The 17,198-nt window shown below is 35.4% G+C and overlaps 1 protein-coding gene and 1 long non-coding RNA gene across 2 annotated transcripts; both read left to right on the top strand.

Annotated features, from left to right (window-relative positions):
* Window positions 1-40: 40 nt before the first annotated feature.
* LOC134663706 (EGF domain-specific O-linked N-acetylglucosamine transferase) lies at window positions 41-9,507 on the top strand. The gene is made up of 8 exons (XM_063520160.1): window positions 41-500; window positions 905-995; window positions 1,558-1,658; window positions 4,199-4,375; window positions 5,225-5,499; window positions 5,908-6,242; window positions 6,998-7,100; window positions 9,124-9,507. The coding sequence occupies exons 1-8, from the start codon at window positions 188-190 to the stop codon at window positions 9,289-9,291; spliced, it is 1,563 nt and encodes a 520-aa protein (XP_063376230.1). The 5' UTR covers window positions 41-187; the 3' UTR covers window positions 9,292-9,507.
* A 2,142-nt stretch (window positions 9,508-11,649) lies between these two features.
* Window positions 11,650-16,313, top strand: LOC134663684 (uncharacterized). The gene is made up of 2 exons (XR_010098166.1): window positions 11,650-13,681; window positions 14,110-16,313. It is a non-coding gene; the product is annotated as an uncharacterized LOC134663684 (long non-coding RNA).
* The last annotated feature ends 885 nt before the right edge of the window (window positions 16,314-17,198 follow it).

Here is a 17,198-nt window from a genome sequence, read left to right as displayed (position 1 = left end):
TGTCAATGTCAAATGATTGCACAGAGAAGAAGAAGCCACGGCCTACACAATAAACATAACCTTAACCTTTGTTGTATAAACATGAACGGTTTTATTTGTCGTTATTAATTAATGAAGTAAGGTATCTTCTTGAATAATAAATGTAATTTATTCACGCTAGGAGATATTGCTATTAAATGCTGCAGCCATGTTTGTAATATTATGTCTGGTTTTGTTAAATCTTCGTGCAACTAACTCTATTAACTTAAAAGATTTAAATGTACCAGCAGAACATCTTCCTTATGTTTTTAATGCATATCCTAACATCGCCAAATCGTGTGCTGAAGATCCGCAATGCCCCTACAAAGCTCTAGCTGAAATGAAAGCTTGTTGGGGTTATGAGCCCACTTGTGAAAGAAGTAATTCATACCATGTTAGACCACGATGTCCTGGCGATCATCGAGGTTGGGTAAAAACGAAAGAGGCGCAATATGAGACTTTTTTTACACAAGCGGATTTCGGTAAGTCTTTTAATAATACATTAATATTATGTGAAATGGCCATGCTCAGTCCATGATAGTGATCCAACAGGGAATGGTAATTCTTTTATCTATAAGGTACATGTACTTTTTACTCAAAATTACCAACCATATCATAATACCATCCAACTTTTCTCTGGAAGATAAATGTCCATCAAATGTGAATGAAAGAGTACCTATAGTAAGACTGTTATAAATAATGAAGAAAATAAAAATGAATAAATAAATATTGGGGACATCTTACACAGATCGACCTAGCCTGTTAAATGCTAGTATTTACTATACAGGCCCTTCTCCTCTTCCAAAATTCCTATTTTTTTTTACATTTCTTTATTTGAATAATAAAGTTATTACATAAACTCTTAAAGGTATTTATCTCTTTCCAGGCTATATTAAGGAGCAAATCAGTGAACTGATGGTGATGTGTGAACCATCATATCCACATGATTCATCCTTGGAATGCTCAAAGTATTTAAGGTAAATTTTCTTAGATCTTAGAATTAACAGGTAATGACAACATGTCACCTTTTAGAATTTTATATACAGGATGCTCAATTACAATTGGTCAGTATGAGAAATTATTAAACTGCTAGAATTAAGTATAAACATTAAAAATTTAACAAATAAAACCAAAAAAATATCAAAGTAATAAATGTTTATTGACATCTTAAATATATTCAGCATGCCATTTCTAAACATTATATTTTCTGATAAAACTTTATAGTAATTTCTATTCATTATATTATATTCATAATTAAATCAATGGTAGCCTTGGTAGGCGACAATCAACCAACAACTTTACCAACTTATTTACAATACCATCATGATAATTACCAAGGTTTAGTTATTTTATTTTCTATATGATTCAAATTCATTTAATAGCCACTTAGAAGGAATTTATTTTTACCATTTTGTGTGGGAAATTAAAAACTATAATATAATTTCATAAAATAAAAGTGTACGCATTTTATACATATGTTACATATATACATTACATTTTATATACATTACGTTAGATCGTAACTTTTGTTTGTTGTAGGTTTTGCAGAGGACGGAACCTGATGCTCAATTTCACAGGACTGATTGGCCGGGGGGATAATCTGCGTTACAAGTCTGACATTCTTGGGCCTGGACAAATAGGTGAGTAGATACACCATTTATTTAGTTTGCAAGGCTCAGTCTGCAGTCTGCAGGCATTTCCAATTTTGATCTGAACATTATTTATGGTATTGCCAAAAATATTGGTGCCGTAAAACCTCCCAAATATAGTCCAAAGCTCCCAACCATGGTCCAAAATTTACTGTAATCTTTTCGTTCAGGTGTATTAAAGTATTTATTGTATTTTTTATAAGATAAGGCTAGGTATGTTTATATATTGAAGGAAAAACTCGGAGTAAACCAAAAGGAACATGATACTTAATTTCCTTTTGAACTTGTGGGCCATAGTTGCAGGGCTATAACCGCGGAAATCGAAGTTCGCAAATTGCGGGGATTTTTCTGTCACTCTAATTACGCCTTCATTGGAGTAAAAGAGAAAGATCCCCGCAATTTACGAATTTCGGTTTTCGCGGTAGCCGCTCAGTATTGGACTGGGAGGTTTTACGGTGTTGTTAATTGGTTGATGTTATCTGTTAGATAATCTTAAAAATTTACTGGGTATATATGTAAAAGTGATCAGTCACGGTTTTAAGTCGTTCGACATGTGTCACTGCACGAACACCGTTATAAAGCCTAGAAAAACGTGAGTGGTGCGTTTTAATTATCATGAACATACGCTTTTTAGGGTTCCTTAAAAGGAACAAAACGGAACCCTTATAGGATCCCTCGTGCGTCTGTCTGTCCGTCTGTCACAGCCCATTTTCTGCGAAACTACTGGACCAATTAAGTTGAAATTTGGTACAGATATGTAAATTTGTGACCCAAAGACGGACATGTAACGTAAACAAATGAATTTTAAACATGAGGCCACTTTTGGGGGGTAAATGAGAAAATTAAAAAACAAAGTTTTTCAAACTATATCGTGTTACATATCAAATGAAAGAGATCATTGTGAGAATTTCAAACATATTTTTTATAATTTTAGAATAAATAGTTTAGAAGAAATTACTTAGTTTTTGATCCGACCCCTACGGGTTTTTTAAAGGCAATTCACTCGCGTTTCTCATATAAAAAATTCATTGTTAAAAATTTAGTAATGTACGAGACCCATGGAACGCGAGTCCGACTCGCACTTGACCGGTTTTTCCCCCACGGTTTTATAATGTTGCTTTTTTAAATCTTATAAAACAAGCCTTTAAAACCTTTAGTACCGTTTGGTAACTAAAAATTGGTAACCAGCTTCGAAACGGGAAAGAAATACCAATTCGTAACTGGCTTCAAATTGGGACTTTTCCATTACCGATTTGTAACCACGTTTGGTAACCGGTAACCGGCTTCGAAACGGGAAAAATAAATCCCGGTTTGTAACTGGTTACAAAATGGGACTTTTGAATTACCGATTCATAGCCACGGTTGGTAACCAGCTTCCAAACGGGAAAAAATATCGCGCGTTGTAACTGGTTACAAAATGGGACTTTTGAAGTGGTTCATTAAGTTGTATTAAGGGTGGAAAGTAGAGATGGGGCAGTAAAGGCAGCTTGCTGTCACTCCAAAATGGTCTTGGGAAGCCATCTTTAACTGTTTAAGTGGTGGCAATTGGTATTCACAGATTTTTGATAAAATGTACAGTCAGCGAGAAATTATCATTAAAACTTAAAATAAACGTATGCAATGACAATAGGTCTGAAGTGCTTTTGTATGTACCTACACTGTTTTAGCCTCGATTTGGTAGAATAAACTCCGACCAGTAACTCTGGCCCAATACGTAACCGGCTACAAACAGGTAATTTTGGATTCCCATTTTGTAGCCGGTTACAAAATTTAGTTACCAAATGGTACCACTCTGACCTAATTCGTAACCGGCTACATACAGGGAATTTTAGATTTCCATTTTGTAGCTAGTTACCAAATTTAGTTACCAAGCGGTACCACGCTGGCCCAATACGTAATCGGCTACAAACTGGGAATCTTGATTCCCATTCTGTAGCTGGTTACGAAACTTTGTTTACCAAACGGTACTAAAGGTTTTTAAAGAACAAAACCAGCCACAAGATATTGAGTTCATCTATCTAAAAGGTAGGTATTAATTTTTTGGAAAATAGAAGAGTTGCAAAGTGAGTTTAAAGGTACCTTCCATTGTACAGTCACCTGAGGGCTTACCGCGAAAACCGAAATTCGCAAACTGCGGGGATTTTTCTCTTTTACTCCAATCAAGACTTAATCAGAGTGACAGAGAAAGATGCCCGTAATTTGCGAACTTCGATTTTCACAGTTATAGCCCTGCAATAATATGTTATTTTCGAAGGTCGCAATATGTGACACGCTCTTATGGCTCTACAAATAAGATACTGTCAGATATTTTTGCGGCCTTCGTTGTGTAACATATTATTGCAGGTGACTGTACTTGGTGCGACATGTAGTTGCGCGGTTTTTTCATACAAAGAGAAAATGAAACATATAATACTGATTAAATTCACGCCTAACACTAGAGAAGGATTAAAGAGAGAAAGAGAGGGTCACGTCGCGTGCTCGCAATGCAGAAGTGATACCTGTTTTAAATGCAATTTTGAACGCAATTTCAGGTGGATACTGTAAGTTCTACTCAGACAGACTGAAGAAAGAAGCGGAGCATTTCAGCCAACTGCAGTCATGGGCTTCCGAGCTTCAACATTTCGTGAGAACGCCTTCCAGACCCGTGGATGATGGGCTATGTGACCTCACTATTGACAAACCAACTTATATTATGAAACTGGACGCAAGTAAGTTTTGTATAAAAATAAGGTTTATTTTGTTACTACTATTCGTCAACTGTCAAGGTAATTTTGAACACCTCGCTCGCTTAGGAACTTCCGCTGACTGTATACGAGCTTTTATACTGTGCGATCATGGTACGACGACAACCGGGAATTTTAGGTTCCGGGACTATTTTTGTATGGTAAACCAGTACTTGATATCGGGCATCGTCATCTTTATCAAACAAGTACAATAGTAGCAGCACACCCTAAATAGTTTAAACAGCCTGATGGCAACCGCGACTGGGGAATGCTATAGGAGCCTTCCACGGGCTGTCCTGTACAAACGCATTTTATTTCGTATATTAGAACTTTTTTTTTCGGCGCTTGTTACAGAAAAAGAAACTCCTATACCTGGATATCTTCAGAAAACTCGCGTTTGTACGGGACAGCGGTAGACAATTTCATGGAATGCTCCTATAGCTGTATTCAAAAACCGGGCAAGTGCAAGTCAGACTGGCGCACGAAGGGTTCCGTACCCTAATGTAAAAAAAGGCAAAAAAAAAAACGGTCACCCATCCAAGTACTGACCCCGCCCGACGTTGCTTAACTTTGGTCAAAATTCACGTTTGTTGTATGGGAGCCCCACTTAAATCTTTATTTTATTCTGTTTTTAGTATTTGTTGTTATAGCGGCAACAGAAATACATCATCTGTGAAAATTTCAACTGTCTAGCTATCACGGTTCGTGAGATACAGCCTGGTGACTGACGGACGGACGGACGGACGGACATCAGAGTCTTAGTAATAGGGCCCCGTTTTACCCTTTGGGTACGGAACCCTAAAAATTAACCAAGTTCTGTTTTCATCATTCCAGCTGTCAACATGTACCACCACTTCTGTGACTTCTTCAATTTATACGCATCACTTCATGTCAACTCCACTCACGCGTCCACTTTCTCAAGGGACAACCACATTCTAGTTTGGGAGACATTTACATATGGGTCAGCGTTTCAAGATACGTTCAAATCCTTCACAGTCAATCCTATATGGGACTTGAAGAAATTCAGAGGGAAGGTGGTGTGTTTTAAAAATGTTGTGTTCCCTCTTCTGCCCAGAATGATTTTTGGTTTATACTACAATACTCCTTTGGTAAGTTGCTTTAAATATTTTATCTGCTTCTGATAAGAACTTTTACTCATACTACTTATCCAAGTATTTATTTTAACACTATTTTCACTACAGCCATTTCACTTAATTCAGACCGTTTTTAAACCCTAAACTGGCGAGCGTGAATAAGGAATGTTATGAAAGTCAAGGAAGCGAAAGAGGCATGTCAGGGTCGTAGCAAGTGGAAATCTGTGGTATCTGCCTACCCCTCCGGAAAATAGGCGTAAATATATGTATGTATGTTTGTGAAGTACTTGGTCGGCGATTTTCTAGCGGACGGTAGCATAGTAAGGGATTAATTGTAGTTTTAGTATTTAGTTTTCCTTACTGAGCATTATACAATTCATGTCAAGATTTTTAACAATTAATGTGGATCTAATTTTCTTTCAGATATATGGCTGTGAACGAAGTGGATTATTCCACGCATTTTCAAAACATATTCTACACTCATTCAATATAAGGCCTCAAATTAGGGAAAATGATAAAGTAAGAGTAACACTACTGTCCCGAGGGACTACTTATAGAACTATATTAAATGAAAAGGAAATAGTGGAGGCATTGCTCAAAGTGAAAGGATATCACGTGCAACGAGTTGTGTACGATAGGTCTGTGCCGTTCGCGGAGCAGTTGGAGATTACTCACAACACAGATGTGTTTATTGGCATGCACGGGGCCGGTCTTACTCACCTTCTCTTCTTACCCGACTGGGCTGCTGCTTTTGAAGTGTAAGTAGACAATTAACAACAGTTTTTTTGACTGACCCCGTTTTGTTAGATTTGTACTCATTCAATTGACAGAATTTTCTGAATACCCATTGTTGGCACATAAACAATATTAAAAAAATATACACGACCACATGAAGCATTCTCCACCTCATCGAATTTTCTATTGAGTACAGTCAAGGAATTTAAGTTCCGACCCATTTCGTACTTTGTCACAGTGACAACCGTATGAGGTCTCTAGCGGCTGTCATATTGATTGTCACTGTGACAAAGTACGAAATGGGTCGGAATTTAAATTCCTTGACTGTACATACTCGTATAATTGTTAAATTGTGATTGTAGATTGATATCTTCAAATCCTGACTTGTAAACTTGTAAAGTCGCCATCAGATAAGCGACCATAATAAATAAAGATCGGCCGAGGTGTTCATACTGTTCATAAATATATAAACAAAGTCTCTATATGTAGGTATATAAAACGTTGAAGCGATATACATATCTGATGGGGACTGTACCAATGAGTTATAACAACTTATGACCAGATCAGATCACCAAGGTATCAGCGAAGCATTAACATTATGAGGAAACGTTACACCCACAAAGAAATTCAAAAGTGTATGTAAAGAAAGATCCCAACCCGCTTTAGTCCAGAAAAGTGGGATGTATATAAGCTTTGGTTATATTTGAGTACCAGTGTATTACGTTATGTTCAACCATTAAAATATATATATATATATATATATTTCTGTTAATTTCAGCTACAATTGTGAAGATCCAAACTGTTACGCAGACCTGGCGCGGCTGCGCGGACTTAAGTATGTTACTTGGCGGGACAAGACGAAGCTAGTTCAACAAGACCAGGTATGCCATGCCTTTATAGTTTTAAATGCAGATTTCTTAAGAAATCGGGAATGCAGTAACGTACCTTCTGTTCTTACCCCCTTATTCTAAACGTTTATTAAAGTTGACAAGCCGATAATAATCGTTTGTCCCTTTCCATGATACCAATACGTCGGAAAGGGACAAACGATTGTTATCGGCTTGTCAACTTTAGTAAACGTTTATGAATAAGAGGGTTATTGTTTATTGTCGCTTTTGATTCAGCAGCGCATTAAAATCGTAATATTTACGCGTCAACCATTTTCCAATATTTTCCTTCAAAAAGTATCTAGATTTTTTTTTTCATGAATAAATGTCAACTTCTTAAACTTTATTTTATGATTACAGTGTTTGGTTAGCAAGCAACCTGTTTTTTTTAATAATACAATAAAAGCAACGAAAAAGGGATGCATTGGAACCTTTACATGGAAATTTATATATAAAATATAGAGATTTCCATGCAAAGTTTTGCATCAGTTTGCATCATCATCTGCTTGAGTGTAGGTTATGGGCCCAGAATACATATTGCTTATTATTTATAAAAAAAAACATTTGAGCTTTGAAGCCTTTTTACGGTAAACGAATTTTAAGTTATTTTTTTATTTATTATCCCATTGCTGTATCAAGTAACATAACTCATAAGACTTTAAGATGAAATGAAAACGTGTAAAAAATTAAATAACATAAACAAATCAGCATCACAGAGCATAATTCCTTATAGTATTAGTTAGTATTATGCCTTTTATTATCTTTCAGTCGAGAAAAACCAGCGTTTTGTTCGTTATTGCAGATATTGAGTAAGCTATTTTAGTTCAAAAACATACCGAAATTTTTATTATCAGCTTCACTAGTAGATACTTATGTAGAATAATGTAGAGTAGGTAGATAGATTTATTAAGAGACGTGGTGTAATACCTAAGAATATTTCGTGCCTCCACTTTTGACAGCTGAAGTAGATATACGGACGTTATGAGGTAACACAGAGGGCCTACCGCGAACCACGTTCGACGTCACACGTCACTTCCTGTCACACGAATATACGAGTGCGACAGAGAGGCAACAAGTCGAACGTGGTTCGCGGTAGGCCCTCTGGCTGGCAAAGGTAGAAGTACTAGTGCTCGACGCTGCACTAGTATTTGACATGGGCACTTTATGTCAAAGTAATATAGCTTAAATTTGAACGGCGAAGATTTTTCTGTATTCAAATTTAATCCTTGTCACTTTGACATAAAGTGCCCATATCGAATTCTAGTGCAGCGTCGAGCACTAGTACTTCTACCTTAGCGTCATCTAGTTCGGCCGTTAATCTCAAGGGCACGATTTTTAGTGTTCCGTACAAAACTTTGTTCACGGAACACTTATGGGATCACTTCGTCTTGCAAATCAGTTAAATGCGTTTTTCTTAGACTTTACACCGTTTCTTTTCTCTGCTTTTATTAATTCTTTGACCATCACACACATACATAAGTATAGTGCATAATAGTTTTCCATCGTACTTTCTCGGAAACGTTCGTATTTGTCATGCTACTTCAGTCAACCTCAGTTCTTATTGTACCGAGACTGACTTAAATAGCAAGACACGCTCGTACATTTCCATGAAAATACAAAGGTAAATAAATATGCACCACAACTTTACTGTACATCTACAATACCTACAGTCTGACAAAAAAGAGTAGAAATTAAAAAGTGGCAATACTGTACTGTCGTCCCGTTTTCTTATATGTATATTGATTTGAAAGGGACGACACTACAACAGTATTGTCATTTTTTAATTTCTACTCTTTTTTCTCAAACTATAAGCGATAGTAAGTTTATTTAGTATAGCGGTCAAAGGGTTAATAAAGTTGGTCAAGCAAATGTTGTCAGTAGACAAAGGGGCGAAATTCAAATTTTCTACGGGAAGATACCTTCGCGCCTACATTCTTTAAATTTGCCGCCTTTTTCTACTGATAAGATTTGCTTACACTAACTGATACTTTCATATTAATGCTATTTGATGTTGTAGGGCCACGGACCAGGCGGTGGATCACACGCTAAGTTCACCAACTACTCGTTCGACGTCGATGAGTTCCTGCGACTGGTGGAGGAGTGTGCGGCCTACGTAAGAGAGAGACGGGACTTTAAGAACTTTGTTGAAGCGTCCGCAGAAAAGAGGAGGCATGAAGAGCTGTGATTGGTTGTAAGATTAGACTAATTTTTTACAAAAATGTACGGAGTACTCGACAGTGAACGAACTCAAATACTTACTAACATTTACTGATGTGATATGATATAATAACGTTGTTATTAACAGGAAATTGGTTGAACGAATCTCATGTCGCATTCAGATCTTTTATACGTACTATATGAGTTAGAGCACATTTAGACGATGCGAGAACTCGCATACGAGTTTCATTACATTGCAGGTTTTGATCGGTGGGTTGAATTATACGTAACCGACGGCGCGCGAACTCGCATGCGATTTTAGTTACATTGCGAACTGTTGGTTACGTCCAATCCGACCGACCGATCAAAAACCCCAATGTACTGAGACTCGCATGCGAGTTCTCGCATCGTCTAAATAGGGCTTTAGGGTTAAGTATTATGAGGGCTATGTGTCTGTGGGGTATCCCTTTTTGGATAGCGCTTATTTTGACTTACCTACATAAGTATTTACAGTACCTAGTGTTTATATTAAACATTAAAATGCATTCTTGCACTGTACGACTTGGCATCCATCCATCCAAGAAACGCGTGTTTTTTGTTAGTACTTATTTTGAATTTTTTATTTAGGTAACATTATGTTTTTTTCGTTAAAATTAGCGGATATTTCTGCTCAATATACATTATTTAAGGTAAAAGTAATGAAAAAAAGGTGAAGGCGTTTCATTATTTGTATAAGCAGTAATCGGAGTTGACGGATTTGATGAGATAATATTCTTCTATAAATTGTGTTAATTGTTTCATAGGGGTGGAGAAATTATATAATTACGGAAATAGAAAGAAAAAGACAAGATTAAACATGTTTTTGTCCTTTTAATTATTAAAATCAGCTAAATCTAATTAATCGAAAACGTCCCTATCCAGTTCTCAAACCAACAAACACCCTTTTGTTGTTTTATTAAGAGTTGCTGATTTGACTGGAGGGTAGTAGAACCTAACTGAGGATTTGAAATAGTTGATACTATGTGCACCAGCACATTTCATCTCACTGGCATAAAATTGATTCTGTCGATTCCAAACGCTGCACATAATAACTATGTAAGTAATAACATTCTTAATTCCTAATATCTGTGATAAAATATTTTAATTATTTTCTGTTGGTAATACTAATAGACAAGTAAAACGGGCCATTTCTTAAACTTAGATGCGTAATGCTTAACAGTAATGATTAACCCCCTTATTCAGAAAACTTTACGGGCATGATTTAGTTAAATTATGTTTTATCCCTTTCTCACAAATACATAAGTCAAAATGACAGATAAAGACAAACGATTATCAGCTAATTGAGGCTTTTGTAGCGCGTTTATGAAATGGGGGTAAGTTTTTTTCCTTACCTTAATCTCACTATGGCTTTTGCTCGCGTCTACATTTGCGAAGAATTTTGTATTAGGTGCTTTTAAACTTTGCTTAGAAGATTACGATAAAGTATTGAAGTGCCCATTCGCTGTTGAATACGACTTTCTTTGTCCTTATTCATTCATCCGATTTTGCGTTAAAAAAAGTAACATAAGTACACCCAGGCAATAATTATTTAAGTCCCTAATAATAAAAATTGTACCAAAATAATTGACGCCTCTTTTTAGTGATGAACTAAATTTTCGGAAAGCTTGATTCAAATTAAAATCTTAGCAAGTTAAGGCAAAGCTTATATCAATACTAAAATCTCGTACTTACAACGATACAGGTTAGTAGTAATTTTTTACGTGATAGTAATAATGATAGTAAGCATCAATAATGCTTTTAAAGCATGTATTAATAAGGACTGTTCAGTTTACTAAGCGGACACTCTTACACCTCTTTTAATCGGCGAATTTAAAATCAATTGACGTACAGCTCATAACAATATAATTAACAATCCCTTATTTATCAATTGCTACATATTTGTTCCCATAATAGTCAAATATTTTTCCCGAAGGACCGAACAAATTTGGAACATAGCAAGTTAGTTCTGCAATAAGGATGCACAGGCTAGTATTCACTGCGAAAAATCGTAAATATGTACAAATTTTCCAAGTTAAACGTGAATAAAATTATTAAAACATTTGCAGGGCATCATATGCTTGAAGATTTTACAAAATCCCGGCACAGAAGCGGCCCGGCCAATCCAGAAACAAAAGTATTGTCATGCGGCTGTTAAAATCAATAAATTACTTATCGGTTCGCGAAATTCCTAAGACAGCAGGCGTTAGAGTAGGCACAGATTAAAAAATAAGAAGTATGTACAATAAATGGACCCATAGAAAGAAAAAAATGGACAAAAGAATTGCAGAGCAGCGAAAGCAATCGAACAAAAGAAGCGTCAAACTGTACTACATTTTACAGTAAGATAAATTTCGTAGCATTTTAATGGACAACGGAAAATGCGTAAAATGTTGCTGTAGTACGTTACCAATGGCCCTGATGCTACCATGCCGTTGTAGAAGATCATATATTCGACGAGGAGAGTAACATCAAAATTGACCAATTCATGAAGAAAGTCCTTGTCTGGCAGGCAATTGGTTCCTGTGGCCTTAAAAAGTTTGTTCTATTTTGCGACATGAACTTTGGTTGCGACATTTACAGAAAATAATGCATCTAATAACGAGTACTTTCCGTCTATCAGACGCATAATGTCACCTCTTCATTTCGGCCTGATTTGGCAAGTGCCCACTATGCTGGTCAGAAAGTGAAGCTACTGAATTTGAAAAACATTGATTTCGTTCAAAAACAAGTCAACTCATCTAATTGCCCGGAGCTCCACTCCATCGAGTGGCACTAGACCAATGTGAAGATGCACTTAAAAAAGGGTAGATGAGAAGCTAAAACATTGAAAGAATTCAAACGAATGTTGTTTACAACTTGTCAAAAAGTGTCAAAAATTTATGTGCAGGCACTTGAACGGCGCAACCGTGTAAAAGTACGAAAATCTTACCGATGTTATTATATTATACTATATTTACATTAAAATGTTTTGTGTTGGTTTCCGTTTTTATTATATTTATCTAAATAAAGCGATTCCAGAATTAGAAAAATGTAATTTATACTTTTTTGTGTGTCCGCTTAATAAAATGAACAGTCCTTATAAACCCAGTCACTGCGAAATCCAACTTAAAAGCAATGTTGGGTGGTGTTTTATTAAGTACTTGTAGATTTTTATTACGTAAGTAGGTAATTAATGTCAATAATTTCAATAAATAAAGCATGTAACTGCAATCTATGTGGTTTGATGATTGACTGAACCTAAGTATGTTCTCGTATGAGCAATATGAGCATAAAACAAAGCCATAAGTACCTACGTGACAGATTAAACATGGGTGCCGAATTATAAGTAGGTACCTACTTATCTACCATAAGTTTATGAGCTATGGTTGAATATTCATATAACCAAATGCAATGGATTATCTGCTCTCATTTTATCGACGCGTATTATTTATATGTTCCAATTTTCTTCCGTATCAAAATTGCTATAATAACTCCGTGGAATTTCAACGCATCAGTTACTGTAGACATATTTCATAAAAGGTAGCTGTATTGTTATTCTCGAAATCGGCAATGTATGTTGTTGATATTATCTGGTTTATTTATTATTTCGCGAGTGCACCGCTAGTTTAATTGTAACAGCGCCATCGAACGTAAGTTCCGTAATTACAGTCCGCGATATTCAGATAAATCGTCCGAGAGATTGGACGAGTGCGAGCATCGCTGGGGCTCCTATCGCGCATGGACGCGCGGGCGGTTGGGGTCTCAGGTGAACCAGTATAAGTGTGAACTCCGACGTACGAAACCTTGGCAGAAATAATGTGTTTAACTTTTAATCAAGTATGTATAGGTGTTTGTAAGTGATTTGAATGTCTCCCAAAGAAAATCGGTAATTTTTTAAAGCAGTTTTATTTTGTAGTGCCTTTAGTAAGTACTCGTAGTAACTAGTGCTTATCCCCTACATATCTACCTTTCAGTTTTCTTACAAACTTGTACATTGTTTGAAGTTGAAAGAACTATTTTTTTTCTAGAGTTATAGATTGTAACTTTACAATTTCGTGATCGATTAACGCATTCTTAACAAGTTATACTCGTATTATAAATAGTTGTAGTATATAGTATCGAGTCCACAGTTATACAGGTTCGGTTTAGTCGATAACTCGCCTGTATTCGTAGCGATTAGAATACGCGGGCTTCTCGTGCGTCTGTCTGTACGTCCCTTCGATGACTTATCGACCATTACTGTTACACTATCTCGAAAGATCCTTTTCACCAATCATGCTAATTTTTAAATTACAATTAATTCCTTTTAGTGAGATATGTATATATTAAGTAAATGGAATAACATACAAAGTATTTATATGTATTATTTAAATGTCAGGCGAAATCTCGTATTTTTACTCGTAGTAGTAGTAGTAGTAGTAAAATACTTTATTGTACAAAAAGAAACATAAAACATGAAAGAACACACATCATTAGTACAAAGGCGAACTTATCCCTTTCAGGGATCTCTTCCAGTTAACCCTTGAGCAGTTGAGGGAAAATTGGAGAACGGTAGACATAAAAGCTGTACTAAACGGCATAAAGATAAAATATTTAATGTCCTACAAGATAGGTAAACCTATATCCTACTATAATTATGTACCTATATACAAAGTATGGGATATGAAATATAACAAATATGTAAACAACTATATATATTTAAAATATATAATACATATAATACATTGTATATGATATAATACATATATACTAAAACTACCTAACCGCATACATCTTTTAGATTTCAAGTTCCGTCAGAAAGCCATAATTTTTTTAAATTCGCCTTTAGCGATGCGACCGATTGACACTGAAAAAAATGTTAAGTAGGTATGTACCATGTAGGTTCTACTTAATTAAAATACAATGAAAGCATTTTATGTTACATAAATTAATACTTATTCATTTATATTTAGGTACATACCTACATATTAATGATAAATTAATGTGTTGTGTAATTAGTGTTAATTAAAATTTACAAGTTTTAAGTATTTACTCATTGCGCTTGTGTTTACAGTATGCCTACATTGTATCCTTTTATCATATTTTTACAGATTTATATACATATACGTAGATACCTACACCTCCTATACCTCTGGGTTGGAAGGTCAGATGGCAGTCGCTTTCGTAAAAGCTAGTGCCTACGTCAAATCATGGGATTAGTTGTCAAGCGGACCCCAGGCTCTCATGAGCCGTGGCGAAATGCCGGGATAACGCGAGGAAGAAGAAGAGATACGTAGATACCTACAGTGATATCCACTATTAGGTACAGAGAAAGTAACTTGAGAGTAGCTTAAAAGATGTCTTGCAAATCAGGCATTGTTCGTAAAATGAATAATACAATTATTAGTTAGAAGTATGAAAATATAACCTGGTGGTAACTAATAGGTACACATTTTTTATGACGAGTTAATTTTCTTCTCAAGATCAACTCACATTTTACCGGTTTGATTATTTGTTCTCAGGCAGTATTTTTTGAGGTTTATTTTATTGTTAGTTTGTTCCCTTTAAAATTATTATTAATTTCTAACAGCGCATCATACCAAATATTTATAATATAAATATTACATAATACAATACATATTATGTAATAATAAATTACTATGTCAACGTATGTATTATGTAATAATAAATATTATTAATATGTCAACTGCCGACAGGCAGACAGCTGAGGCTTTGTAATCTGGTTCAGTTTGTCATCCGTATGGTATGGAACCCTAAAAACGCAATACAACCTGTAATATTAAGTGAAGATTAATGTGTATCGTGTAATCTGCTGGAATGCTAACTGTCGACAGAAATACATTCGAAAAGAAATTGTTAATCGTAAAACAATCGCGTTTAATACGCAGGCAATATTTACAGAGGGAAATTAATGATGGCCGCGCGCGGCCGCGGGGCCCGTAGGCTCGTTACTTTTGGCTTAACCAGATTGTATCTCGAAATAAATATGCAAGGGCTAATTGAAATAATCTTAATTTGTGTAATATTTATTTATATTTTCAGATTTGTTAACTTATTTAAAAATCATTTCGTCATTTATATTTTATTTATGTAAAAAAATATTATTACTTACCTACTTCATCTGTATGTTATGTTTAAGGTATAATGAATAAGTGACCAAGTGACTCTCTGTAATTACCATTAAAAATTGGTATTAAATCGAAGGTAATAACTGTTATAAGTATTAAAAACTTTTACTACCAGTATTTTTTTTGTCAGTAAAATTATACTAGTATTAGTATCCTAGGCAAGGGAATAATTATGTAGTTATGATCTGCAGGTTTAATAATAAATAAGCAATAACATGTTAATAAAACAGTGGCCACACCGCGCACAACGCTATTTAGTAACTTGTTTTTAATATCAGTAGAATAGGTAATGTTAGTAATGATTACCAATTACCATCAGAAATTGAAAGGTCCGAGAAATCTTTCCGGTGAATAGAGAAACTAGGACTTATTGGGAATTGTTCGATTATAATTTTCTGACAGATGTTTTTCAGAAGTATGGACACTGCAAATCAGAATTTTAGATGTGTCTGATCTGCGATGGCTCTTACTTAACGTGTCATTGGTTATTGTGAAACAAAACAAGAACTTATTATAAGTACTTATAGCAAATTGAATTCCGTCATTCTCGTCTCGAACATAATTAGAGCGGTCAAACTTACTTACCCTTATAAATATATGTAATGGAATTTAACATTGTAACATTTCCTCGAAGGAGGCCTTTTGAACACTAGCGTGAAATCTTCGTTTCGTCCGTGTGTGTAGTTAAGGATGCAGAGTGCCTTATGGAAATGAATTTTGCTACCGTGAAATACGAAGTGTTTGTACGAAAATTTATATACAATGTAATGTGTATTTTGCAAACATACTGAAAAACACTACATTTCATTATTATACGTGTAATAAGTATAATAGTCTGTTAAATTTAAATCTATTGGAATGTAAGCTTATTATTATTAACACAAAATAAAGATATAAGATTTTATTGAGGTTGTTTTAGTGTCGAATAAATACCTGGGTATCGTGTTTTATGTTATTTATATAGTTAAATGTAATAATTATATACTAAGCTTAGAAATAAATGGAAAGTGGAAGAATTTACTGTCTTGGGTGGGACTTGAACCTCTTCTTAATAATTTGCCGCTGTAAGTACCTACGTCAGATACACAAATGTTTTTGTACCACGTAGTCCGATGATACAGAAGCTGTAGCTGTAATTCCCGATGTTTGCATTTGCTGATAATTGGATTCCTGGCTCAAAGGTTATATGTGATAGTAGACAAATAGGTTTACTAAAAGTAGGTGGTAGTCTAGGTCTGGTGGAGTTGGTAGCGCGGGTGCGGGTGGTCGCGGCTCGCGCCGGCGGCGGCGATGCGACGACGCTGATTCATGTCCCGATAGCGATCGCAGGCGCCGGCGCCCGGCGCTATTTTCTATATTTATCACCACGAGCCTACCATCCGCACACTACTGAATAAAGGCATTTATAACTCCTCGAGTTAAACCCGCTCATTTCTTTTTCCTATCATTTGCTTAGGTATCTACCTCACTTACTTGCTTGTAGAGCGGACAGGTTATACGATTTTGCTTTTATTGCTAGTTGGTTTACGTATGAGCTAATTTCACTATCTTTTTACCAGAATTTAACTTACACAACTTTATTCCTGGCCCACAGTGCTTCCTTTTCACATGTACTACGTCATTGGATTACATTGATAAAAAGTAAAATTATATTATGACACTTACTGTGAAAACGTTCTATCGCGAGATACAAATCAATTTGTTCGATTGTACAAGTTTAGACCGCAATTATACTAATTGTAATAAAATACATACCTAGTACATACATACATTCAATTTTTTCTTCGTA

This window comes from Cydia fagiglandana, chromosome 4, assembly GCF_963556715.1.
Source record: "Cydia fagiglandana chromosome 4, ilCydFagi1.1, whole genome shotgun sequence".
In the NCBI taxonomy this organism is placed as follows: domain Eukaryota; kingdom Metazoa; phylum Arthropoda; class Insecta; order Lepidoptera; family Tortricidae; genus Cydia; species Cydia fagiglandana.
This window is presented reverse-complemented; position numbering and strand designations above follow the sequence as displayed.